This window comes from Lotus japonicus, chromosome 2 (genome assembly GCF_012489685.1).
Source record: "Lotus japonicus ecotype B-129 chromosome 2, LjGifu_v1.2".
Classification (NCBI taxonomy): Eukaryota; Viridiplantae; Streptophyta; class Magnoliopsida; order Fabales; family Fabaceae; genus Lotus; species Lotus japonicus.
In genome coordinates, this window is record NC_080042.1 from 85,586,633 (window position 1) to 85,614,486 (window position 27,854).

The window sequence follows — 27,854 nt, forward strand, 5'->3', positions numbered from 1 at the left end:
CTCTTCCAAAATTCAATTTGTAACTAATTAAGTATTTTTATCATTTAATCAATATAGTCTTGCTGAACGATAATTGATTTGTGGTGCATTTTTTTTGGTACATCGAAAAGATAAATTGCACCCGTCAGGAATCGATCCCTGGACCTCCCCCTACCCAACCCATATGTCCCCAACTTCTACCACTTGAGCTATCCTACGGGGACATTTGTGGTGCATTGAGAACATAGATATATAAATTTAAAACTTAGATGAATGATGATTGCAATATTGTCACGAGTCACGACTAAAGTAAATTTATGAGTTGAAGCTCTTTCCACCAATGTAATGCTTTCATCCCCATCAAAAGGAGTTTTTTCATTCAACCTATTGAAATTGTTGAAAACCTTGACCATTGGAGACGTACCCATTGCTGACATATCTATATCCGTCGTCGAAATTTTTTAGAGATTAAGTTGTCAGTAATCAACATTTTTCTTGTATTGTTAGTATTGCCTAACGTAAGAGTCTGTTAGATTTGAAGCAATGACAATGCACAAACTCAATTGCAATGAGTTGAAATTAATTTTTTTATGAGAATAATGGAGCACTGAGCAATAAGGATAAATTCCACACCTCAATACTTTTATCATAGCCTAAGCCACCAAGATTCATTTGAATTCTTGCTTCTTCAAGCTAACCATGCCATGAGTCTTGCGTCTAACCCGCCTAAGTTCGGCAATCAGCCATTAAGAAGAGTTTGCTGCCAATTTCATTAACGTATCTTCTTTCAAAATGTCAAAGCACACCACAGTCCACATATATACCATCATCAATGTGTTCAGATCAATTCATCTCATTGACAGCAAATCAACCATTGATTGTGGAGGGAGTCATACATAGGTGTCTAGCTTCAAATCCCATAGCTTGTTTTGCTAAAGAAGCAAAGCCATTGAGCAATGTAAGTACGACTTACATGCACCCCATGTTCTTTCTCGTGTTTGTTTGTGCCTTAATTGTCAAACATTATAATATATGTTTTCTTCTGTGTAACGTTTGGCGCGTACTAAATCAGATACTTCGAAGTTGATTTTCAGTTTTGATTAAGGCCCTTAAATCATGCTTTCTATTTATTTTATATACTAATCTCTCAAATCAAGCAGAATATCAAAATTCATAGGAATATGGAAAACAAAAGTACATTAAAAGGGCAAACATCATGTTATAAACCTCTTGCTATGCATGCGGAATAGTCAGACTGATTCTACGGCTCGAATCAGTAATGCAAAGTCACATGGCAGCAACCTTACGGTTGCGTCGAGACAAAGTACAATACCAGTACAAAAAATGAATTAGGAGACCTTGCAATATAGCTAGAAAAGCACGTGTGACCCTTTCCTAAGGCATCAAATTTGGCTTTTAATGGTATCATAAGGATAAAAGTATTTATGAAATAGTGTTTAGTGAATGAAAGCAACGCGTTTAGGCCATGTGACTTGTGATGCAAATTGCAATTTTCATGGGCACTTCATTTTGAACTACCTTTTCTTCTGATATATAATAAAAGGCACACATATCACCAACTTTCAAAAATCAGAACCTCACCTTTGGTTTTCTTTCCTCTCCCATCTCCCAAGCTAGGAACATTTTCACAGTGATAAGACTTGGTTAGTCTCAGCTGAAGCTAATTTTGCAAATTGGTAGCTGCAATATATATGGCCTATGTTTAGGGACTAACTTTTAGTCTATGTTTTCTTTTGCAGGTTAGAGGACATTGAATCCACTCCAATTGGTAAAATGAGTTATGGTCAAAGATCAAGTTCAGATTACTTGGAAGGAATGCTCAATGACTATGTTGGAGGAAGGACCAAAGTGAAGCCTCAAAAGAGTGGTTCCACAAAGTTTGTGGCAGCTCTTACATGCCTTCAATTTTTCTTTGCAATCTATGCAACATTCCTGTTGTACTACATGGGGCCTTCAATAGATTTAAGAACAAAACCAGATTTCATATGGGCTACAAGAATTGCTCAGCAATGGAAGCAACTCATGATCACACCCCATGTTGTTGGTCACTACCAAGACTCTGCTTCTTCTCTCATCCAAGAGGAGATGATAACACCAACTCTAGTGTGTGAGAATGAGAAGATAGATTTCATGCAAAAGAAGTCTAATGATGTTCAAATGATCGAGTTCAAAAGAGAGCTTTACAATGAGGTTTTGGCCTTCCAGAGCAACAACACTGGCATAGAGACTCTTCGAGAGCTAATGTCAATGAAATCCAAATGGGACTTGAAGGGTCCTAATCCTAACAAACCAAAAATCACAGTTTTATTGAACCATTTCAAGAGAAAGACCCTTTGTGCTCAAATTGATTCTTTGCTCCAACAAACCCTCCCTTTTCATCATGTTTGGGTGCTTTCATTTGGAAGCCCCAATGAGGTTTCTCTCAGAAGAATTGTGGAAAGCTACAATGACACAAGAATCAGCTTCATTAGCTCTAGCTATGATTTCAAGTACTATGGAAGGTTTCAGATGGCTCTGCAGACAGAAGCTGATCTTGTCTACATTGTTGATGATGACATGATTCCTGGAAAAAAGATGCTGCAGATTCTGGCACATGTTGCTGGGACAGACAAGTACAAGAACTCTGTACTGGGAAGCATTGGGAGGATTTTGCCTTTTAGGCAAAAAGACTTCACATTCCCAAGTTACAGAAAATTTAGGTCTAAAGAAGCAGGGTTGTATTTACCTGATCCTGCTTATGATATTACAGTTGATAAAATTGTGCAGGTGGATTTTCTATCTAGCTCTTGGTTTTTATCTGCTGAGCTTGTCAAGTCTCTCTTCATTGAGACTCCTTTTACCTTCTCAACTGGTGAAGATCTGCACTTAAGGTAAGACCATGTTGTCAAATTCTACATTTTTACATCATGTTTGACATTAATTTTTTAACCATATTAACAAGATTATTTTTCCTTATAAAATTGTAATTTTGATTTGTGGGAATTTAACTACTTAGCTGTGATGTTGGTTCAATGCTGACCATACAAGTCAAAACAAATTTCAATTTGACTTTGCCAAAGAGCATCTTCCATCGGGTAGTGCTCATTGCTCAACTTGTTGGGTTTATTAGGTTCAGAAACACTATCAGTAAACAATATATCTGTTATTCTTTTGACTTAGATTTGGAAAAAAAAAACGAAAAGACTTTTTGTCTAGCTTCAAACAAAGTAAATGTCTGTCTTGTTTTTTCACTACAGTTTGACCATATTGAATCTTTGTTTTACTTTTTTAACTGGATTGTTCTTTCACCTATATAAATGTCTCTTTCTTTCATATTGTTTATTTTCTTTAAAAGTATTTTGATTTTGAGATAACTCTCAGTCTCTGTGTATATTAATAGATATTTATACCCTCAAACAATATAGACATTTAAGAGAGACTCTATTTTTCTTGTCATATTGCATCATATATCATATTTATTACTTCTCTCTTCTCTTCCTTTCTCGATGTCTTTTGAGTGTCTGTGTTATGTGAATATAAGAATCATTAGCGTGGGTATATATATAAATATTTTTTCTAAAGAGATTGGAAGCATGCAAAGATATTGCACGGTACAAAACTTGTTTTCAAGTATGTCATCAATTTTCATATGAAGGAATCTTATGATAGTCTAATTAACCTTTCTTTTTATTGTTTGACTATATTTTTGGTTTTTTTATTCAACAAGCCTAGTCTTTCACTTGGACCACTTTAGGTATATTACTAAACTATACTTGTTGGAAATTCTACTGAATTATTTTCTTTTTTTATTGCAGCTATCAGCTTCAGAAGTACAGAAATGCAGGCTCATTTGTTCTTCCTGTAGACCCTAATGACAAGGAAACATGGGGTGACAGTGAACACAGGCTTGCTTATGTGTCTGAAACCACTGTGATCTTCAAGGACATAGTCCAAGTCAGGGATGATCAGTGGTGGAAAGCTCTATCTTCAGGTTATGTAACCCAATGGGCAGCAATGCACCCTCAGAAAATTGATGCACTCTTCTATGCTCACTCACTTGATGAAGTGAAAGCACTTGCACCACTTCTTGAAAAGTTCAGGTCAACAGTGGGCAAAAAGGCCTACATTGTTGTCTCTGGAGGCAATTTCTGTCCCTGTGAAGATGCTGCAGCAGCTCTCAAATGGCCTAAGTTGGTCTGCAAAGAGCGTCGCTTCAAGATTTTTGACTTGGAAATTGGAGCACTCTCTGGAGTATCAAACTCTGAGGCTCCAGTGATACAAGCAGTGTACTCAAGCATGAAGGGTTTGATCAAAATTCACAACCCCAGTGTTGTGATCACTGTAGCTGACATTGATCACAGTGTGAGAAAGGCTCTGAAGATGGCATCAGAAACTAATTCAAATGGCACTACTTTTGTTCTTTTACCAAGGGCTTCAGTTTCTAAAGTTCTCTGGATGGCTGATCTGCGTTCAACAGCATTGCCAAGTAAGTTCATCTCTAGTATTCTATAGTCTTAATTCTATTTTATCAATAATAAAGTTTAAACTAGAACACAATCATATCATTAAGTTTCCTTATTGGGGGAAAAGATCATTTATAGTTCTTTGCTTAATAGTAAGAATATATCTAAACAGTGAACTATCCCCGGTTGGCACAAGTGTAAATGAACGTTAGCACTCACTTCGAGATAAAAAAAATGAACGGCACTCTTTTTCTAGATTGGGATGAAAGTTCATTCACACTGCACTTAACTATATCAAAACACGCACTAAGTTGTTAGGTGTGCATCAGCTCAGGCAAGAGCTAGTGAACTTGAAGCTTGAACAATGGACCAGTCTAGCTCAAATCCAGATATCTTGTGCTAAAATTCAACTTTTTAATAGAATAATGATGGTAATTATAATTTAACTCTAGACCACTTTGTCATACAAATTCTGATACCATGTAATAAATTAAGTATCCCAAAGCTGTTAGGTGACATCATTGTACACTATATTTCTAACATGTAATCAAATGTAATTCTCTATGGCAGATTGGAACAGGATGAGGCTTTCTATCAACATCATCACCCAAAACAGACCCAATTCACTAGCAAGGCTTCTAAAATCTCTAAGCAATGCCTACTACCTTGGAGATGAAATTCCCATAACCTTCAACATGGACACCAAGGTAGACGAGGCAACCATTAGACTAGTAGGTTCATTCAATTGGCCTCATGGTCCCAAAACTCTGAGAAGAAGAATCATCCAAGGTGGTCTCATCAGAGCAGTGAGTGAGAGCTGGTATCCATCTTCAGATGATGACTTTGGTCTCCTCCTTGAAGATGACATTGAAGTTTCCCCTTACTACTACCTCTGGATCAAATATGCACTCATGTCATACCACTATGACCCCCAAATTTCCCTCCCTGAACTCTCTTCCATTGCCCTCTACACTCCAAGGCTTGTTGAAGTTGTCAAAGAGAGACCCAAGTGGAATGCCACAGATTACTTCAAAAGGATCCATCCCAACACACCTTACTTACACCAATTACCATGCAGTTGGGGGGCAGTTTTCTTCCCAAAGCACTGGAGAGAGTTCTATGTGTACATGAATATGAGGTTCACTGAGAATCCTAAGGAAAACCCAGTTCAGATTCCAAAGTCCAGAACAAATGGGTGGCAAGCTTCATGGAAGAAGTTCCTCATAGACATGATGTACCTCAGAGGGTATGTGAGTCTCTACCCAAATTTCCCACACCAAGCAAGCTTTTCAACCAACCACATGGAACCAGGGGCACATATCAGTGCAAAAGATAATAAGTTGAATCATAACAAACAGGACTTTGAGGTGCCATTATTGATGGAGGATTTTAGAAACTTTTTGCCAGGAAAGAAGTTGCCTTCAGCTTCAAGGCTTCCATCTCTGAACCTCTTCAACCAGGCAGTTTCTCTGAAGGGACTTAAAGCTGCTGGAGCTAAGTTGGGTCAGGATGTGCTGAGATGTGACAATGCCACTGAGCTAGTTGTTGTTGATCAAGATACAGGGCTACCACACCACTGCTTCAAGTTCTGAAAAATCTTCATTGCTGGGATTTGGTTGATTGAATTTATCCATTCTATGTGGTTTTCTTCTTCCTCCTTATGTTAAAGAATTATTTGTGTTTTGTTTTAAAAAAAGAGATTTTGATTGGGGAATGAGAATGAGGTAACTCATATTTCCCAAATAGACATGCCATGATGACTTTGCTCAGAAAGGCAATTGTAATTAATTATTGATCATAATCAATTATTACAATCTTCATTCCTTTTTTGAGTGTGATTTAAGTAGAATTTTTTTTTGTTATTTATCAATTTTTCTAAAGTTGAATATAATATCCATCAATATCCTTTAATTAAATTATAGGCTTAATTACATTTTTCATCCCTATAATTATTTATCAAATTTTAGTTGTGATTTATCAATTATTACAATCTTTATTTCTTTTTGAGTGTGACAATTGTTTGTTCTTTGAGCACACTTTCTACATGAGGCCAAGCAAAGATGGGGATAAACAGTTACGAGTATTTCGCTTCCCTGCACTTGTAGCTCCTATTAAGTGCACAGTGCTCCCTCTGGTTCAGAATCACAAGTTAGAAGAGGTTGCTAAACTCATTTCCAATTCATTGACTTTAGATGGAATTTTACATAAGATTGACATTACAGATACATCAATTGGAAAACAGTATGCAAGAACAGATGAACTTCGTGTGCTATTTGCTATCACTGTGGACTCAGATTCATCAGTGACCACCATTCCTCTGCAGCTCCACAAGATTGAATTTTAATCAAACACCATCTTGATTGACCTGTTATGGTTGTTAGATACAATTTTTTTTTGTGATGTTATAAGTAATATATTGGACTACATGGATACTGGATTATGAACCCGTGCACTGCATGGCAAATTTTCTTCATTGCATTTTTTATTATTGATTTATGAAAATGGTAATTTTATTTAAAAATAATTCGCTTTAGTACAGCAACATAAAACATATTTAACCTTTATTTCTAAATGACGGTGGCATATATAGTTCTTAAAGATTAACAAAACTAAAACTTCAAACATTGAGTAAGGCAATTTCCCATCACATTCAACAGTGTTAGAACTAGAAGGAGGAGATCAAGGGAAAAGTATTTAAAAAAATTGAAAAGTCTCATTCAGAAACTAGGAGTGGGGTTGAAGTTTAAGCTGAATTGGGTTGGAGAGTTCTTGCTTGAAATGGCAGACACCTCTCCTATAACAAGATGTTGGTTTCACTCACCTTCCAGACTTGTGACCAAAGACTCCTTCTCACTACACAATTTTGTGAAAGTTACATGTGAAAGAAGTGTTTGGTAATGAAATTCTCAATAGAATAACACATGGTGCATGTATTTGGACTAAAATACCCTCCTGATATTAACATCTCATCTGTTTATTGTACCACTTTGGCTGCTTACTTTGGTCATTCAAACACAAGACCATGTGTTATGTTAACAGGGCATCTGAATGTCATGCTTGCTGTTCTTTTTTGCTTCAAATGGCCGTTAACTTGGGTTAAGTTGAGCCACCAGCCAAGACTAAAAAATCAACCAAACCAAACCCAAACTCATTGAACTACTTCTCATCAAAAATAAAAAGGCTGCAGCAAAAGAACCATTCCCAAATAAGCTAGCCTAGCCACCACTCTCCTCTCTCTCTCTCTCTCTCTCTCTCTCTTTCTTTCTCTCTTCCTCTTTCTCTTGTTTCTTGCCTAGAAATTTTCTTGTTTCTTGCCTAGAATTTGGTAGTGTGCTAGCCTTGTGTTTTACCTGTTAACTCTTGCTGAGAACTTGGGGTGTGATCTTTTGGACTTTTAGGAGCTTTTACACTTGGATAACCATTTCTCTAGTCTTCAAATTAAGGTATGTAATGTTATGTGATGAGAACCATGGCTCTGTCTTCAACTTGGTTTCCATGTGTACTGTTTTTGTATTGATCACCTATTCACTCATACTGGAAGGTCCATCTTGTTTCTTTATCTGAAATTAAGCATTTATTACTTATAATTAAGATTATATGAAGTGTGATTTAATTAACTTCTATTTGGTACTACTACTAACTACCAACCTTACCTTACCTTACCTTACCTAACCTTGTACTCTAATCAGATTATCATATAAATGCATTTCCTACAAACAATGAGTTAATAGTTTACATGCTATGATCAACTATAATTTAATGAATTTGATATGTACGCACATGTAGTGTAATTAAAGACACAGACATCCAATTATATCTTGTCATAATCCCATGTTTTTTTTAATATTTTTTTAATTTATTTATGATCTGGCAAAATAGTTAACTATAATTGAAATTTCTGTATAAAACATTTTCTTACACTGTCATTGAACTCTAATTTTATCATGATTTACTTGATATTTTAGTTTCAACTTTGTTCCTTTACATTTTGTAGTTCCTCCAAAATGGCACTAGAGAATAGATTTCATTTCTTTTTAGTGTTCATGAAAAGGTGTTAGTAAATTTTGCACACTCAATGTGTGTGTATGCATCATGCATGAGTATATTATTAGTTTATTACTATATAGATATACTTCTAGTCCTTGGTTAAGAAGAATCTTGAAAAATCTATTGGCAGCAAAGATGGGAGAGATGTCAAAATTCCAATTGGGTGTGATTGGTGCACTATTTCTCTCTGTGGCTTCCTCTGTCTCCATTGTGATCTGCAACAAAGCCTTGATGAGCAATCTTGGCTTCCCATTTGGTGATTATCATTTTTTCTCACCTCTTCAAAAGTTATATACTCTTCATGATAAAAAGTCAAATCATGAACTTGTGTTTTGTTCCATTTGGACCAGCCACAACCCTTACAAGTTGGCATTTGATGGTTACATTTTGCACCCTTCATGCGGCTCAACGCTTAAATCTGTTTGAGGCCAAGCCTGTTGATATGAAGACAGTCATGCTTTTTGGCATTCTAAATGGTGTCTCCATTGGATTTCTCAACTTGAGCCTTGGCTTCAATTCCATTGGATTCTACCAGGTTTACTTCAATATTTTACTTTGTGTAATGTGGAAATCCTTCTATAATTTATTCTTAAGGCAGAATCAATTCTGAGGAGAAACTTTTGTGAGTAGCTTCTGGGTTTCAGAATTGATTCTGAGAAAAAATAAAATTATTCAACATGCTACAAGACATTGACGTTTAAGATAATGTAAACCAAAAGCAATTTTCAATTACAAGATACATTTATAATGTGTTGTCTGTTAAGCTATTCTTCAAATTGCCTCAGTTTTATTCCTCATTTTGCAGATGACAAAACTTGCAATCATACCATTTACAGTAATTCTAGAAACTATTTTCCTCAAGAAGCAGTTCAGGTAATAAGTTAATGAAAGGACTCAATACTAGTGATATTGAAATCAAACAGAACAGTGGTATATTAACTGATTGTGAACTCTTTTTCTACAATGTGCAGCCAGAAAATCAAGTTCTCTCTCTTCCTATTACTTATTGGAGTTGGCATTGCCTCCATCACAGACCTTCAGCTAAATTTTCTTGGAACCATTCTTTCCCTTCTAGCTATCATCACCACATGTGTTGGTCAAATTGTATCCTTTACTCCTTAGTCTTCTGTTGCTAACATGTAATTATTATGAATGATGACTTATTCTGTGTTTGTTTGGATCAGCATTGTCAGAGTTGATTTTGGTAAATTTGATTATGGCAAAAGTGAATTGAAGTGAGTTGAAAGTGAAGTGGTTTATGTTTGAATAAATTTATGAGAAAAGTCAACAGTGATTTTTTGTAGGGTAATGTTGTGAAATCTCAATTGATTATGTCCACCAGAAAAGCTACTATCTCTAGCTTCTCATCCAAATTGATTTTGGAACTGAAATAAATTCTTCAAGACAGTTTTCAAACATCTAATGAGAATTGGTTCTAAGGTTCCAATGGGAAAACCAACCAAACACACACTTAGGCTCACTTAACTTAAAGCTGAGGAGGTTGTTGATTCTTAACTTTATGTACAATTCAGCTTACCAACACAATACAGAAGAAGCTCAATGTCTCTTCCACACAGCTCCTCTACCAGTCTGCTCCATTCCAAGCAGCAATTCTTTTTGTTTCAGGCCCTTTTGTGGATAAGATGCTCACCAAGCAAAATGTCTTTGCATACAAGTATACTCCTTTAGTCTTGGTTAGTAATATCAAATACCAAACCTCATTAAGTTATATATTAGATACATACATTAGTGCTAAAATTACAATATAGAATTTGATTGATGTTATCAACTGTTCTTTTCTTTCCTTTTCAGACATTCATCATCCTGTCATGTGTGATAGCTGTTTCTGTGAACTTCAGCACCTTCCTAGTTATAGGCAAAACATCTCCTGTAACATATCAAGTGTTAGGCCACCTCAAGACTTGCCTTGTTCTAGCATTTGGATACACATTGCTCCATGACCCCTTTAACGTGAGGAACATTATTGGAATAGCGGTTGCCGTTTTCGGAATGGGGTTGTATTCTTATTTCTGCACCCAGGAGAACAAAAAGAAACAATCAGTGGATCCCCCATTGGCATCCCAGGTACTTCGTCATCATTTTTCTCCTTTTGCCTCTCAAATTTTCTTTGCTGTTTCAGCTCCTGAATGTATTATGTATTGAGATTTTTATGAGAAATTGGTTATTTAATTTATTTTTGATTACTTACAGGTTAAAGACCCACTTTTGGGTGGGAAAAACATGGATAATGGACAAAAGGAGAGTCACGAGCCTAAGAAATCAAGCAAGGACTCTCTTGTTTAAATAAACAAGACCTGTCTTTGTTAAGATCTCTGATATTCCAGAGTTGTTTCAATCTTTAGAGTAAATCAAATTTTGTTTTGAGATGAAGTATGATGCATTGTCATTGTCAGTGTAAAAAAAAAGTTTAATAAGGTTGTCATTCAATATTAAATTGTCACATTATTTGATGAGTTTGATCATTCAATGTGTTATTAAAATCATTATATTACGGTTAACTTTATGAAGGTTTGAACTAAACTTGAATGTGGGATATCAAAAGAAAGTTTGGAGCTGGATTTAGATGAGGATTCAAGTAGCCGTTTTGACTTGTAATTTCAGACTCAGAAACTGGGAATTGAAATCACTATCACCCTAAAGGCAACCAATGTGCTTACTTAGTACTTACTAAAGAATGAGGAAGCAATTTATGAAATGCTTCCAAATATTAACTGAAAATCAAAATTGAAACCAGCTCCTATTAACAACATTCACCAAAACAGTGAACTAGATGGCCAAAAATTGTACGGACAATTTTCCACAGATGGCAAAAAATTGTACGGACAATTCAATTATTCATTCAAGAAATAAGGCATTGTGTTGTGTTCACGCAATGAGCCTAAGGTAGAAGCTAGAAAGAAAATCCTACCTCGGTCTTAAGAGAACAAAGAATGAGCACGCTAAATGGCGGGGAGACTCTTAAAATAATCGGTCCAACCTAGCTACATATTACATCACACTTATAATTGCTCATTTTTTAGAGACGTTCTTATCTCAACCACCAATTGATGATGAATTCACTCCTAACAGATCTCAGTCTTCATGGCTATCAAAACGACCTACCTCATACTCGATATTTAAAATGTATGTTCACCAGATTAGACCTTCGTGGCACCATACCCCTGCAAGCTCAATACGTCTCCAAGAAGCTAGATGGGTCTATTGTGTTCGGCCAACCCAATACCGGAACACATGCCACCAAGCCGAATAGGCAAGGCTTGGCTGATAAGCGTTATCTTCAAATCAACCACTTCGTAGCTTAGCCAACACAATATATAGTTCTAGAAATCAAACTCATTGTTATTTGTAATGAGAGATGTGAAAATTTATTCATTCCCTTAGTGGCCAAAAGCCCAAAATTTCTCATTGATCACAAAACACCAATTTGCCACTTTTCTGACACAACCCTTGTTCACCAACGGAATCAACAACCTTCCCATAACTATACCTCAAAGGCATTCTCCCTAACACCCTATGAAACTCCGTTATACACCACCCTCTCCTCTTCCTATGTTCCCCTCTCCCTCTCCGACCACCACTCAACCCCACGCTAAACCTCCCCTCATCATCACCATCATTCCTCGCATCACCGTAATCCCGAACCTTCTCCGCCCCAACCAAAACGGGCCCCACACCATTCCAATCCGCCACCACGAAGTTCATCAGAATATCCTCGCAATTCCGAGCAGAATCCACAACCCGCCGCAGCTCCGCCATGCGGGCCCCACCCTCGCAGCTGTACTTGTAGAGGTAATCACTGTTGAGGATCATGAATTTGGTGAGCACGATCGAGAACCGGTCTGGGTGAACCGTGTAGAGCCACTCTTTCCGGTTCAGGTCAAGATCGTGCGATCTCGCGAAGAGTCCGATGAGGCGGTGGTTGTTTGCGGACCAGACGCGGAACGCGAACTCGAACGACACAGTGTCGACCTCCACGTCGTCGTCGCAGATTAAGACGGCGAGGGTGTGGATGTGGTCCGGGCGAGGGAGGAACCGGGCGTTGAGGCTGCCGGAGGTTTGCCGGAGAATCGAGATCGGGCCTGCGGATGAGAGGTTGAGGGATAGTTGGTCGAGGATGTGCGGCGGCGTGGAGGGGTTGCCCCAGAGGATGATCACGGAGGAGACGAGCGGGGAGAGGGAGTATGTGGCGGCGATTGATTGGAGGAGGGGAATGCGGGACTCGGAGAAGCCGTTGATGAGAACTGTGATCTTGTCGGGTCGGAGGGTCAGTGGGTCCCGCTTGGATTTGGGCCCGCACGGGTCTGATGATTTTGCCGCGGCGGCGTCGCCGTGGAGTAACAACAACACGGCGAGGAGGATGAACGCCGCCATCACCGGCGAGATCATTTTTTTGAGGTTGTTAATATTTATGTATCATCATTAGTCATTAGTGGAAGTTGCACTTGCTTGTAGTTCTATAGTCTAGAGATGCATGCTAACTATTAAAGTAATGGAATGGGTTTGGCGTTGACGCATGATGGAAGGGAATTTGAACTTTGAAGTGCGGTTGAAGTTATCTTGGTGGTGGAGGGTGATAGTCTTGTTATTGGATGAGATGAACATCACTTCGATTGCCCTGACTTTATCAACATGATGTTAGCATTTACTTTAAAATAAAAGGTGTACAAAAATCAGCTGATAGAATTAGATGACTTTGATTATTGGCTTAATTGCACTTTTGGTCCCCCAACTATCGCCTTCCTGCAAAATTGGTCCTTAAACTTCAAAATTAGCAAAAATGGTCCTCCAACTATACATGCCGTTGCAATTTTGGTCTTCCGTTAGCATTCCGTCAGGAATCTAACGTGAGAAGCTGATGTGGCTCACTCACATGCTTCTCACGTGACCATTCAGGAGAGAGAGTGATGACTGGACAAACATGTGCGTGTCACGTGATCTTGCCCACTGCTTTGCTGGCATCTTCTGCTTTCATCTTCTGCTTTCATCTTTCATGAACCCTAATTCTCCATCTTTCCTCTCATAGCCACCAACCATCTTCTCCCCTTAATCCTTTAGCTGCCACCCTTCCTCTCCCCTCACCTTCAAAAACCTTTTCTTCTTCCTTCTTCCTGAACCCATCATCTCTCTCTCTAAAACCAAACAAAAGCCATCACCACCGTCGGCCAAACCATCAAGGGCGGAACCACCCCATGGCAACCTTAAAAGCTCGAAACAAAGCCATGGTTCGATCCGTGTTCACTTGGTCTCAATCTTGCTCGATCTGGGTTCGGGTACGACTGGGTTCTTCTGTTTTTATTCCCTTCTTTCTTCTTCTTCTTAACTGATGGAAGTTCGGTGGTGGTGGTGATAGACTTTGTTGACAGTGACGAGAAAGCTTGAGGGGAGGACTTCGATCTATTCCTGAGATAGGACGGTGGAAACGGTGGCATCGATATGTTCTTGAGGTTTGGATTGTTTGTAAATTGGGGATTAGGGTTATTTGATTTTGATGTTCTGGGAATTGTTGAATCCTGTGGCTCCTTCTTCCTCATCCTGTGTTAAGGATCGCAAAGCTGTAACTTCTCCCCTTTGGGCCTGCCATAATTGTTTTCCTAATTCGATTCAAGTGTTAGAGAGATGAGTATTCAAGTGTAAAAAAATTTCTTTACTTTTATGCTTATTCCGTGATTGAATTCATTTAGTTTCTTAAAGGTATTCATCAATTTTGATTTTTTTCATGTGACTGTTGATAAATTGGGTACTGTGCTTGCTTCGTGGAGCCATTTTAGATTTTACCCATGTGCATTGTTGTTCTTCTCGTGCCTTTTTCTGGGTAGTTCATATTTTTCTGATTGTTTTTGGATTTTGGGGGTTTAATTTTGTGGTTTGGTTGTTGTTTTGGAAAAAATTAATTTATGGGTAAATTTTCTGGGTTTGGGGGAGGGTTGATCTTGATTTTCATGTTTCTGGTTTAGTTATTTATTGAAGAATGTGAGGAAGATGATTTATTTTTCTGGGTTCAAGTTTGGTGGAGGCAAAAAAAAATTTCTGGGTTGAGATCATGAAGGAAGAACATTGATAATACTCATGAATATTTGTGTGTTTATTTTGAGATTAATATTTCTGAAATTACAAATTAAGGATTTTTTAATAATTAGTTAATTAGTTAATTTGATCTGATTACACCCTTTAGTGTCACGTGACACGCACATGTTTGTCCAGTCATCACTCTCTCTCCTGAATGGTCACGTGAGAAGCATGTGAGTGAGCCACATCAGCTTCTCACGTTAGTTTCCTGACGGAATGCTAACGGAAGACCAAAATTGCAACGGCATGTATAGTTGGAGGACCATTTTTGCTAATTTTGAAGTTTAAGGACCAATTTTGCAGGAAGGCGATAGTTGGGGGACCAAAATTGTAATTAAGCCTTGATTATTACATTACTCAAACGTGTATTTAAAACACAATTTAGGAAGAGAGATCGATCCAACCTCCTTCTGGTTGCCCACCTAGAGAGAAGATTGAAGATGTAGGTGTGTGGCCTTGTCACTTCTTAGAAAAACCAACTTTATTTAACATGTTAAACAAAATCTCTTAAGTTGAGTTATTACGGCACAAGATGGTGCTCGATCATTGAGCTATTACGCGCAAAGCTAAAGTACAACTATAAAATGTCACGTTTGTTATAATCTTACTTAAAAAGAGCGTCGACAAAGTAATTCAACTCCCTAAATACATGAACAATATGAATACAATTCGTTAGTTGCTTATAAAAATCCATTAAATTCAAAATATTTTAGAGTTTTTCAAGACCTAGTCACTTTTATAGATCTCTTTAAATCGAGAAGAAAGTTTAATTTTTTTTTCATTCTCTATCCTTATCACTAAGACACTAACCACCAAAGATGACATTTATACATCGTCGACAATTGTTTTATTGGCTAAAAATACCATTTAATAAAAAAATATGTTTTTATCATTTTTTCATTATATATTATCCACATCATTATCTCTCTTTCTCACATATATTTCTCTCATACCAAATAACATAAAAATTCACTCATTTTTTCCATTATCTTTTCTCTTTCTGCATTAATTTTCTCATCACACATTCTTCATTTTACAACCAAACACACCATTATAAGCTGACATACAAAGACAACTATTATAATTTTTCCAATTAGATAACTCACAAAAATTGTGGTGAAGCCCCACTACCATACTGAAAAGTTGAACCAACAAAAATGTTCAACATCCATGTGATATATTATGATATACACTACATGTTGCATCCCACTATTATAAACTTCCATATAAAATACTCTCCCAACTTTCAACTATTTCGATTATGTGCAAGGTCACACTAAGTCACTAACCTTTATCTTAGAATGAATGATTTTTTTCCCCCAATACCACCAGCATCCATGAGATTAAATCATTAAGGCTGTGATATCATTTTAAATGAGCAAACATCTCCTTATAAATTATTTTTCATGTATCAATAAAGATAATCAGAAAATAAATGCAATTTATTAAAATTCAGTCTTCGCCGTTTCAAACAAATAAAGAGTTCATTCCATTTTTTCTCCGTTTTCGTCAATTTTGAAAGCCGCGAGTGTTCGTTCATCCACTTTCTCTCCCATTCATTTTCCCGGGTAAATTTTCCGTTTGTTTCCCGAGAAAATCTCAGCTCCATCGTTTTTCCTCTTTCTCTTTCTCAGTGTCTTCCAGCTCGATCTCGAGTTCTGCCGGCCAATTCCCAGCATATTGTCCGAATTTATGAGCACGAGATCCCGGATTTCAATACAGGTACCACCACCACCATTGCTTTTTCCATTTCATGCTTTCCCCTATTTCCGCAATCTTAGGGTTTTCGTTGCTTGCAGAAGTAGGGATCTCGTGCATGGATCATCCTACTCTCAAGCTCCGCGCGTTGCTGATTCTCGTTGGATTAGGTATTTTCATCATCGATTACGCGTCGTGATTTTCACGTTTCTCAGTTTGTGGATTAACCGGTGTATTTTGATTTCTTTGTGGTAGTGAATGTCTGTTTTGCGGAGAATGATTTTGGAAACTGCGAGAGAGTTGTGAAGACATGGACTCATTCTTCGCTTGATAGAGAAGTCATTCATGAAGATAAACACACACTGAGGGATTTGCTGTTTTTCCTCCATGTCCCTCGAACGGGAGGGCGCACTTATTTTCACTGGTAATCAATCACTCACATGTATACATTGATTTAGTTTAAGGCAGCATCTTATTACTCTTGATGAAATTTATTGATATTGGTTTTGTTGTTTCTGCAGCTTCTTGAAAAAATTGTATCCTAGTTATCTGGAATGTCCTCGCTCTTATGATAAGTTGCGGTTTGATCCAAGGTGCTGACTGAATTCTTTGCATCAAATTCCTGCTCCACATCATGCTTCCTTGTTTTAATCATAGCTGTTCTTCAATTATTGTACCTACAAGCGGTTTTTTTACTAGATTTGTTTAAGAAAAGAAGATGCTAAGTTGGTAGCGGTTCGAGTGAGTAGCCTGATCTTGCACACCTGTTGAGCTTGTGGCTTTTGTTGCTAATGCTTTCTCACAGTAAAAAGTAACAAATACTTGTGAGAAATGCCTAAGAAAATACATTTTTTAACCTGACTGCTAAGAAATCTATAATGCCTGAAAAGGCTTTTAACATTTATTTAAGTTTTCTGATGTTTAGAACCTCGCTGGTTGTAGCTTATCGTTATTAATCTGGATTCTGGATGCTTTCTACAGCTTTGCTATTGGTCTTTCCACACACCAGGGCATGGTTGCTTTCCAGTGTCATGTTTTGTTTTCAACTTTAATTATAAAATGCCCCCCTTTTTTCTCTTTATTTGGTGTTTTCAAAGTTTCGTATAGAAACAGGAAGATAATAACAAGTTTCTTTTTCATTGTTTCCTATTCTAAAACAAAGTGACATTTTCATTTTGTGATTAAAACTGAAAACAGGAAACAAAAACTGAAAATTCTGTACTATTTAGTATTCTTAGCTTCCTTTTTAACATTTTCACTCAACAAAATTATGACAGATTACCACATCATAGTTGTTATCTGTTTGCATCTGAAGCACAACAACTTCATAAGGTCACACAGGTCACAATATAGTATCCTATATAGCCTTAGTCCATTGTTGAAAAGCTACACTCTAGATGAAAATGCCCACTGTAAAATTCATTATACATCGTTTGTTAATTGTTTTCTACTTTTCTCGTGAATTTGCAGCAAACCAAAATGCAGGCTATTGGTTACACATGATGACTATAGCATGACATCCAAACTTCCAAGGGAGAGAACTTCTGTGGTTACCATACTTAGGGATCCAATTGACCGAGTCTTTAGTACTTATGAATTTTCAATAGAGGTTGCAGCTAGATTTTTGGTGCATCCAAACTTGACATCTGCAACACAGATGACTTTCCGCTTGCGCTCTAAGACTAAAGGAGTAAGCACACTGGATATCTGGCCATGGAAGTACCTGGTTCCATGGATGAGGGAAGACCTATTTGCAAGGGTATAGTTTAGTTTTGTATATTCTTTTTATATTTGCCTATTTGTAAATTTTAGGTCTTTGCTTCTAAGTTCATTTAAGGTTGTGAAAGTATCATTTTGCTGATACACTATAACCTGTATCGAAGAGCGTGAAGCCTGATTATTGTGTGAAAAGTAATCTTGGACATAACTTTTCTTTCTAAGATATGGTTATGGATGTAGATGCATTTAAGTATGCAAGTATAGCCATTGATTTGTAGTTAAATAATTTTGCCGAAAAGAAAGTGAATTCTTTACTTCACATGCCTTTCTGTTGGCTAATATGTTACCAAGTACTGGATTATACTAATTTACCTTTACTTTTTAAATATGTTTGTCTGTATTTTCATGTGATGTGTATGATTGATGTATAACTTAATGAACAGAGAGATGCCAGGTATAGTAGGGAGCTGGATATCATTGAGGGCAGTGATCCTTATGACATGGAAGATTTTGCAATGCCATTACAAGAATACATCAGTCATCCGGTGGCTCGTGACATTCTACATAATGGAGCCACATTCCAGGTATATCAGGGCATATTTCCTTAACAGTGTTGAGGTCTTTTGTAGATTTAGGGGGTTTCGATAGGGGAGGAGGAAAGAGGAAGACTTTGGATATTAAATTTGTTTTTTATGATGTGATACAAAATACAAAGCACTAATCCTTATTTATAGTAATACTGGACTCCCAGTTCTAAGCAAATACAAAAGCTAACCATGATAATACAAAGAAATATGGAAAACAATTTTAATAGAAAATTTAAGATACTTTAAGATAGAATCAAAGATATTATAAGATGTTTCCCTCTCAAGTTAAAGTTTATTAAGAGGTTGAGCTTGTTACAAAGTTTGGTGGACTGTACCAGGTTGCAGGCTTGACGAACAATTCATATACGGAAGAAGCACATGAAGTGCGCCATTGTGTACAGAAATATAAGAATCTTGGTAAATATGTGCTCCAAGTTGCTAAGGTATTTGAAGTTGTGTTGTTTACATCATATAGTTGTTTGCTTCCCCCTACTGTTCCTTTCCTCATTGCATTTATTGCATGTGCTTGTACATCTTGCAGAAAAGACTGGATGATATGTTATATGTTGGTCTTACTGAGGAGCATAGAGAATCTGCAACAATGTTTGCAAATGTGGTTGGTTCTCAGGTGATATCACAACTTAATGCACCAAACACCAGCTTGGGTAGTACTGTTAAAACAGGTTAGTGTTGTTTAAACTTTAAACACTACTTTGTTTCTGTCAAGCTTTTTTCAAGTTACTAGGCAGAGCAGTCATTCATTTGAAATGGTACTGAATTTGGAGCATGATGCAAGCACTTATTTTCTTGCACACACCTAGACATGTAATATTTTCAGATCATATGAGTGGGTGTGTCAAATATCATCTTTTGAAATGACTTCTGGGCAGTATTTTGGTGTTGTTGATAAAAGGTCTTGGACCTTGATTTTGTTGTATTTTCATTGATATTGATAAGTCTTGTACTACAGAACAGAGTTCGAGTTCAGATTCTGATCCTGATAGCGGTGAACATCAGGTAAGAAGCATCTCTTAGATGGAGGAACTAGTTATTGAAGTTTTAATATAAGTAACATTCTTACAACATTTATCACTGCAAGACAGAATAGCACCTTGGACACGGGAGCAAATGAGATTACTTCAAGCGGAAGTGGAGAAGCAACAGTATTAAATGTAAGCTTGTTTACTTATCAAATATGGCACTTTTATGGACTTAGAAGATATTATCTGCTTCCCCTCTTTAACCTCTTGTTGATCCTTCATTGATCTTAGATGACTGCTGGAAAACTCATGGGTGCTTACGAAACTTGTATTTCTAAGTTACGGAAGGCCCAGTCAGGCCGACGCATTACTTCTTTGAAGAGGATTTCACCAGTGAACTTTTCAAAGGAGGTAGCTCAACAGATCTCTGCTAACATAATATCACTCTATGACTCTTTTACCATAAGTATTGTGTATGAATATATGTGCCTCCTTGACTTACTGACACTGTTTAGACGTGTACTTCTACCACTGTCCAGGATACACATTTCCCACTCACTTTTCACGGCATGTGGTGCCTGTATTTCAAAATTCAAACTATTTAGACTTCGATTTCAAAATTTTGGTGTACAGTCTGAGATGCTTGTGTTGTGCACAATTGCAAGCCATTTTACTAAAGTAACTTTATGGGATTTCAAAACAGCATGAACACTAACGTTGGCATTTGCTTACATTTTAGCTGAAATTCATGATTCTTTGAAAATAGTTTCTAGACTAGAGTAAACCATATCCCTGCTGAGGAAGATAAACATCTTGACGTTCATACTTCGGTTATATTTCAGATGCTCATGGCAAGCTTATAAAATTTATGATGGGAAAAGTTCATTTTGTTGGTATCTATCTGTAATGCAGAATATCATGTTTGCAAACCAAAATGCATGCTTACGTACAAGAATATCTGACATGAACTTGGAGCATTTTAGCTATTGACAAATTGTTTCAACTGCTGTTACTTTTATGAAGGCTTACCAGTTACCAATAAAACTGAGTCTGTGATGTTAGGTTAACGCTACTATTTGACTTAAGTGTTGAAAGTCCTACGGTCTGCTGTTAACTTGTACTGTTGTGTTACCTCTTTCTTATTTCTTTATTTCTTGGTAATTTTACAGGCACGTCTTCAGGTTCCTGAAGAGGTTCTCCAGGAGATACGGTCTCTTAACGACCTTGACTTGGAGCTCTATGAATATGCCAGAGTCATTTTCTATAAGCAACACAAAACCTCATTACTGATTACTGAGGTATGACTGTTAGTCAGATGTATTCTCTCACTTCTCTCCTCTAAATGGTTCGATAATTTTATTCAATGGCGATTCTTGGTTGCAGAAGTCGAGTGTTTATTTTGGAATACTTAACACACACAAAAATGGTCACAGCAGTAATTTCAGGACTTGATATCTAGAGTTAGCTATCTATTTAATGCATATAATTTATGTAAATTTTATCTTAATACAGTTATATAACAAATTGAGGTAAATAATTTAGAATCGAAACTCAAAATACTCGTAGGGGATTCAAAATTGAGACAGTTTCATTGTCCATTTGTATTAGATTTTGATGACCATGTATAAAATGCAAATTGAAACCTGATCTCTTTTGTTATGAGGTTTGTGTAAAGTACTCATAAAGTTTATACGCATTAGTAATATGCATAAAATGGATATGAAATTTGACTTCACAGCCTCAATTGGTCATTTTTATATCTCTGCATGTTGAAGGGTGCCAGATGGCAGAATCTTTTGTCTTGAATTTTGATTGTTTTTGTTGTGATAAATTACAGGACAGAAGGGACAACATATCAAGCAGTGCATATGATATCATCCTCTGGAAGGACCTTACAATAGCAATATCCTTTGTCTTCATCCTTTTATTTTTCTTAGTAATTGCAAATGTGAGAAGAAGAACGTCCAAGGTTAAGAAATGAAAGTAATTAAATCTTAATCTGCGGAATTTCAGGCTCTAAAGCTAAAAGATTTTAGAGAACAAATATATTTAGACAGAATTCCAATTATTAGCCTTGGATTGAGTTAACCAATTTTCTCAGCCCCAGTCTTATAGCTCCAAGTGGACTGTTCTAAGTTTTGTTTGCTGATGGGTATCATAGTTATTGTAGTTCTGTTTCTGTTTGGGTGTTTTCATTTTATTTTCCGTTTTGTTGAAATTTCTTCCTTTCATTGGGCGACTGAGCTGGTTATGGGGTTGATCGTGCAACTACCAAATGCGGTAAGTCTGTTTCTTTTTTTGGTGTTGTTCATTAAGCGAAGTTTAGCTAAAGGAAGTAGAAACCTCCTTTTAGTGGTGTGCCAATTGAAGCAATAGGATCACAAAAAATTGTGTTAGAGCTTAAGATTGATTACTTCACATTCTCTATACATATCTAATATACTTTCAACATAAACATGAAACTAGTGTTGGTCCTTACTATTTCTTGTGATTTACAACTTTTTTTACCAATGTCACCGCCCCTTTGAGAAACGGTTGCATGTCTCTCCTAGTAGATATATTTCCTGGGATTCGGTTTGTAACTTATATATTAAAGTAAAAAAATAGAATTATCCACTATTAAATTAAGGGTATTAACTTACACCTGCTAGAATTTTAATAGGAGTTGTAATTTAGTTTTTTATTTTTATTTCAAAAACTGAAATCTCGCTTATCTGGCAGAGGCATTGCGCTTCTTCTCCACCTTTTTCCTGTTTCATTTCTTGATTGTAAATTATGGACAGATCTTTCAGGAGCTTCATTGTGCTAGATGCACACTCGATAATGTTATATTTATTAATCTAGTTAGTAAATTTATTTGATAAGTATATGTGATATGAACCCAATAGGGTGAAGAACCATTGAAAATGCATTTGGACGAATTTGAGTAATTAAGGTTTAGTGGCTTTTTACTTAAGATTTCAATGCTAATGGTTGTTTAATAACTAGTGGAGCAAATAATCTAGTGGAGTCAATTGGTTGCAAGTGGGAAACAATTCTTCGTCAAAAATGGAGAAGACTACTAGAGTCTATAAATAGAATTAACGTAAACCTTTAAAGAGCATAATTGAGCAATGGATTTTTTAAAATTATTTTATTTTGGTAAATAATTTTTCATATTATTTTTAAAAAACTAAATAAATGAGATGACTTTTCAAAACTGATGTTGATTTTAACCTTTTCTGCTAAGGTATAGGAAGACTAGGCTAGGCTGTGAACAAAAACAATATGGGAGGGATGTCTCAGTCTCACGATCACCCGTGACAGAGAGAAAAGAACAGAGAGACAGAGATTCCTTACTCCAAAACCAGAGCAAAAAACAGAGAGAGGGAGTGAGTGAATGTGAATGTATATGCATGTTGATTCATGACCCCATCAATATTGTCCAATCCATCAACATGCAATGTGAATGAGGGTCCCTTCAATAACTTCATTAATGCCCACGAAGAACACCCATCATCTCTCTCGTCACCTACATATCCCCTTGGCCTTCATGTAGGGTGGGGTTGTCTCTAGCTGTCATATATGACTATATGTACACCCTATGCTAGCTGCTTAATTGAGATTTGACAAATGTTTTTTCGTGTAAACTTTTTATATAATATAATATAGCTTATTGTGGATATTTTTTATTTATGTTAGATAAAAAATAATTTATTTATAAAATATTGTAAAACTACACTATTTTTAATGTTTAAAAATAAACACAAATATCTACATAACATCTATAAAAAATATATTCATCTTTATCAAACTAAATTAATTACTTTTATAGGGAGATTCGGGCTCTGAATCATTCTAAGGGTCTAGGGCTTAGGAGTCCGACAGACAATCGTCAACATATTTTCAGTCTAAAGTGGGCGAAGGGGTTGCAGAGGTAGCTAGGGGAAAGGAAGGTGGGGGCTGAGTGGTGATTGAGTGGGAGTTAGGTGGTGGTTGTGGGAGTTGGGTAGGAAAGAGAAGGAGGAAGAAGGGGAAATAGGAGGAGAATGACCGAAAGTGATCAAAATAATTTAGAAGGATAAAAGTGATGTGAAAAATCCATGTGAATGGATCATATAAGCATCATGACATTATTTATCCACATTTGAATTAAAAATTATTTGTCAGTGATCAAAAGCCATAAAAAATTTCTTCAGACCTGTTTAATTTGGATGTGACCTTATACATGGGGACCTAGAACATATTTTACCCTAATTTTACTAAGGGTTGAAGGTATGAAAAACGATAGAAAGGGAGATTTCAATAGCGTTTTGTATCTAAAAACTTGACTCACTTGAGATTTAAATAAATCTCTTCAATCACCAATGATAAAAGTGCAGAGATAAGAGATAAGGAAAGCTCACAGATGATTTTATCCTGGTTCACTTGATAAATCCCTCAAGCTAATCCAGTCCACCCGTTAAGCTGATTTCTTCCTTCTTAGAATGAAGGCAATCCACTAATCAGAGTTTTGTTACAACTGCACTTGCTACCTGCAAAGTGACTAAAAATACACTGACTTAGCTATCACTAAGATTCATTCTCTTAGTCTTCTCTAGGATCCGATCAACCTTGATCTCCTAAAGGTAAATCAAACAACTTTTTGAATGTTTTGGGTTTACAAATAAGTGCTTCTTCAAAAGCTAATAGTAAACACACTTAGTTCTATTTGAAGAAAGATTGCTAAGAAGATTTTGAAATATTTCTTGCGCGTGAGTAAGTTTCTTAGGCGGCATCTTTCAATCTTCAGCCTCTTTATATACTCCAAGGATTAGGGTTTGAATGTTGCATGGAGATGCTACTGTTGGAGGGCAGATCTAGAATTTCCAGGTTCTGCTGTGGCTGAATCAGTTAGGTAAGGTCGTTAGGAATAGTACAATTGCTTTTGTACTTTGGGTAGCGACATGACCTTCAACCCTGTTGACTTCTTATCAGAGTGATGCTTCATCTTGGAACTTGTGAAGCTTGATGATCAGAGTCAGAGGGAAGCTTGGATCCTCTGACCTTTGTACCTTCTGCTTCTGGACTCAGAGGAGAAGTACTTGATTTTCAGAGCCAACTTACTCTTGGACTTCAGAGTCTTCACTGCTCAGCTTCTGATCCTTCAGAGCGTCTGATCCTTCAGAGCGTCTGATCCTTCAGAGCTTCTAGTGAGCTGAATCCATATCAGAGCTTTGTAATCTTCAGATCTTCTGAAGCTTGATCTACTGTTCAGATTGAACATAGTACGTGCGAAAGCGTTGCAGAGGTTACTCTCTGAGCATTGTGCTTCTGAATCATGTGAGATAGGTCCAGAGTCTTGGCCTGTCATTTGAACACTCAGAAAACAACGTTAGAGTACCATAATTGTTCATATTCAATAATTAACTTGTAATCATCAAAACATAGAGTTGTACTACTAGATCAAAACTTGATCTTACAAGGGTTATGTCCATTCTAATACACACCATAAAATATGGTACATCATTGATTAGCCAGGAATTAACTGTGGATTAGCTAGTAAATTATAGATAGAAACATTTGCATAATTAATCAGTAGCTAATTAGCTGATTTGTGTATACATCCCTAAATAAAGGATGGTGTTTCTATTTTTTTGTGTTTGACTTATCTCTAAATTATTTTAAGAGGAAGGGACTAATTCTGCATCAGCTTGAGGAGAAAAGAGGAAGATTAAAGACAAGCCTGCCGCCAGCAATTACCAAACAGATAGAGAAAAGTAAGACATTATTTTAATATGCTCGATTATGATTTTTCAGTACAGTAAACTACAATTTGGGACGGCAAAACATGACAAGTGCTAAATTACATGGCCTTTGAGTTAAATATAAGTGCAAGATTAAGATTGGTTCAAGCTAAGACAATCCAACTCTTTTGTTATATATCCCAACATTCTTTTGTTGTGTTTTCTAGCTAAAAACTTTTCTATATTATTTCTTTCCACCATCTCTTCATCATTAATATTTCATCTACGTCTCTTAATTGTCTTTATGTTGATTATTAATTAATCATTTCATATAGGTGCTTGCTGTGGTACCTTACTTTAGGTGAATGTATGGTACCCTAAATGAGTTAGCATAGTAATAAAGGCTCATGTATCACATGAGTTATCAATTTTATTTTCTCAATAATGTACCTTAAGATTAATGACGTCGATTAGATAGATGTTAAGTTTCTCTCTTGTTGATATCATGTCGCTCAGAATCAACGTTAAGGTCGAGATTCACTACAACCTCTGCAAGGTCGTGGTGGACGTCAACAAAGGTCGTCAAATGACAGTTGAGTTGCCCAATGAATATTGAGAGTACTATTGAGACTAGAATTATAACATTGAGAATTATAAATTTAATTACAACATGTCATTAGTCTACTAAATCACCTAATGTGGGTATCACACCCAAAAAAAATTACGGGTACCACAAAATTCACCTTTCATATATGGTAGTAATAATCTCACTCATTTGTTATCAATTAATAACTATAATTAATTGAAGTATATTTGTATTAGCACACTCACCAACTAGAGAAAGCTAATTAATTTCAGGCATCTTGGCTTGTTTGCTATATATCTATGTCCTTTGTAATATATAAGTGTCGTGTTGTTCACCAATTGGTCATACAAATTAAAAAAAAAAAAACAAAGAAAGTCACAACAAAACCACATCTCAGTAACATCAAGTAATATGTTATCTCAATATTTTTCCAGTTGAGGCAAGTGAAACAAAACCTAAAACTCTTTGAAACTTTGCTTCCTCTAGTTATATAATTCTATAAGCTACGGTTAACTGTATATCTTGTTTTGTTGTCAATTTTGTGAGTGTTGGATTAATTTTATATACACAATATAAATTTATGATTATGACATAACTCTGTCTTTTAGTATAGAAAGTTTAGAGCTCATTTTGATGTCTCATAGTGTTATAGTTCGTTTTACTTTCGTCATAAAAAGGTAAGTGAGAAGCCAGAAGCAGGCGGCACACATTTTGTATTTTTCTTTCATTTTCAAAAAAAAAAACTTTGGTTGTGTATTATATATGAAAGTTCTCAACATATTTTTACTTCATAGTTGATGTTTTAGTCGTTAAAAATGTGATTTTTTTTTGTTACAAAAAATAATATGTGATTTTAAAGTTGAATACAATATTAATGTTATTTTAATTAATTTGTTTTAAAACCAGAAATTGACTTATGCTTGTTTACAAATTAAATATAAAAATTACCTTTCACTTTAAAAATTCACTAGAAATATATAATCCATTATTTCAAAAGCTACTAAAAATAGTTTAAAGGAATATTTCTGTTTTTTTAGTTCTGTTTCTGTTTTTTTTTTATCAAAAGCATCCACAAACAATACATAAGTGATTATTTTTTAAAAAATAAATAATTATTTTATGAAATAAGCAGAGAAAAACAAGTTATTTCCTTTCACATCTTCTAGCCTAACCTACTTAGAATTGTATGTCTAATAATTTCTCACATATTATTCCATAAGTATATGTACATGTGTTGTTTCACATATATAACCCTATATATATTGTTTACAAATTATATATACTTGTATGCTTTATTTCTATTATACTCAACGTTGATTTACATTAAATTTAAAGTAGTAACATCTTATTTCTTTTGATCCACATTGAGTTTGCATTTGAAATATTGAGATGTTCCATATAGTATGAATACAATTGAACAAGCATATATAATATTCTCCTCTTGTAAAAAAAAAACCAAGCATACAATCAATACTATAAGACAAACTAGTTCTATTAAGATATCCATTTACGTTCAAAAAAAGATATCCATTTAAAAGAGATAAGATAAACAAATTTTAAAATTTAGAAAATAATACTTAGTTAAACTCAATACAAAACAATCCTTAATTTTTTGATGAAAGTATATGTTTATATATTTGTTTTACTAGCTTCCTTCGAAGGACAGGATCATACACAACCGATCCAAAAATATCGGACCCCCACTATGCTGAGGGACCCCTACGAGTCTACGACCATTATTGGCGTTTTTTTTTTCTGAAAGTGGCAGAGTATTAAGTGAAAATCTCACATGTTCATGTTTTTACTTTTTAGTAGTGTATTTTTGTGGTGCCTATTTTTGTATGGGAAAAGTTAGAACATGAGGCCCGTACTAAAAAAATGAAAAATAATTATCTTCACATTTGAAATTCAATTTAGGAAGAAAAAAAAAGAAATAATTAGTATAATAAATGATGTAATATCTTTAAAAAAGAGTGATGTAATAGAAAATTAATATAAAAGAT

The 27,854-nt window shown here is 35.8% G+C and overlaps 4 protein-coding genes across 5 annotated transcripts; 3 read left to right on the top strand and 1 right to left on the bottom strand.

The window, feature by feature from the left end:
- The first annotated feature begins 1,519 nt into the window (after window positions 1-1,519).
- LOC130740393 (uncharacterized) lies at window positions 1,520-6,266 on the top strand. The gene is made up of 4 exons (XM_057592988.1): window positions 1,520-1,643; window positions 1,740-2,870; window positions 3,795-4,465; window positions 5,013-6,266. The coding sequence occupies exons 2-4, from the start codon at window positions 1,774-1,776 to the stop codon at window positions 6,032-6,034; spliced, it is 2,790 nt and encodes a 929-aa protein (XP_057448971.1). The 5' UTR covers window positions 1,520-1,643; window positions 1,740-1,773; the 3' UTR covers window positions 6,035-6,266.
- Window positions 6,267-7,561: 1,295 nt separating this feature from the next.
- On the top strand, window positions 7,562-10,972 carry LOC130740394 (UDP-xylose transporter 1-like). Of its 2 annotated transcripts, none has more exons than XM_057592989.1 (8): window positions 7,562-7,885; window positions 8,620-8,745; window positions 8,840-9,024; window positions 9,295-9,362; window positions 9,461-9,593; window positions 10,022-10,183; window positions 10,302-10,574; window positions 10,701-10,972. In XM_057592989.1, the coding sequence occupies exons 2-8, from the start codon at window positions 8,625-8,627 to the stop codon at window positions 10,791-10,793; spliced, it is 1,035 nt and encodes a 344-aa protein (XP_057448972.1). In that variant the 5' UTR covers window positions 7,562-7,885; window positions 8,620-8,624; the 3' UTR covers window positions 10,794-10,972. The 2 variants fall into 2 exon arrangements, with proteins under 2 accessions (XP_057448972.1, XP_057448973.1); XM_057592990.1 differs by having other exon boundaries at window positions 8,625-8,745.
- Window positions 10,973-11,314: 342 nt separating this feature from the next.
- Window positions 11,315-13,109, bottom strand: LOC130740395 (glycosyltransferase family protein 64 C3). The gene has a single exon (XM_057592991.1). The coding sequence runs from the start codon at window positions 12,894-12,896 to the stop codon at window positions 11,913-11,915; it is 984 nt and encodes a 327-aa protein (XP_057448974.1). The 5' UTR covers window positions 12,897-13,109; the 3' UTR covers window positions 11,315-11,912.
- Window positions 13,110-16,030: 2,921 nt separating this feature from the next.
- On the top strand, window positions 16,031-21,739 carry LOC130740396 (protein-tyrosine sulfotransferase). The gene is made up of 13 exons (XM_057592993.1): window positions 16,031-16,298; window positions 16,376-16,444; window positions 16,530-16,698; window positions 16,796-16,867; window positions 17,745-18,033; window positions 18,437-18,577; window positions 18,919-19,023; window positions 19,122-19,263; window positions 19,551-19,597; window positions 19,684-19,752; window positions 19,852-19,971; window positions 20,730-20,858; window positions 21,398-21,739. The coding sequence occupies exons 2-13, from the start codon at window positions 16,393-16,395 to the stop codon at window positions 21,539-21,541; spliced, it is 1,479 nt and encodes a 492-aa protein (XP_057448976.1). The 5' UTR covers window positions 16,031-16,298; window positions 16,376-16,392; the 3' UTR covers window positions 21,542-21,739.
- Window positions 21,740-27,854: the final 6,115 nt, after the last annotated feature.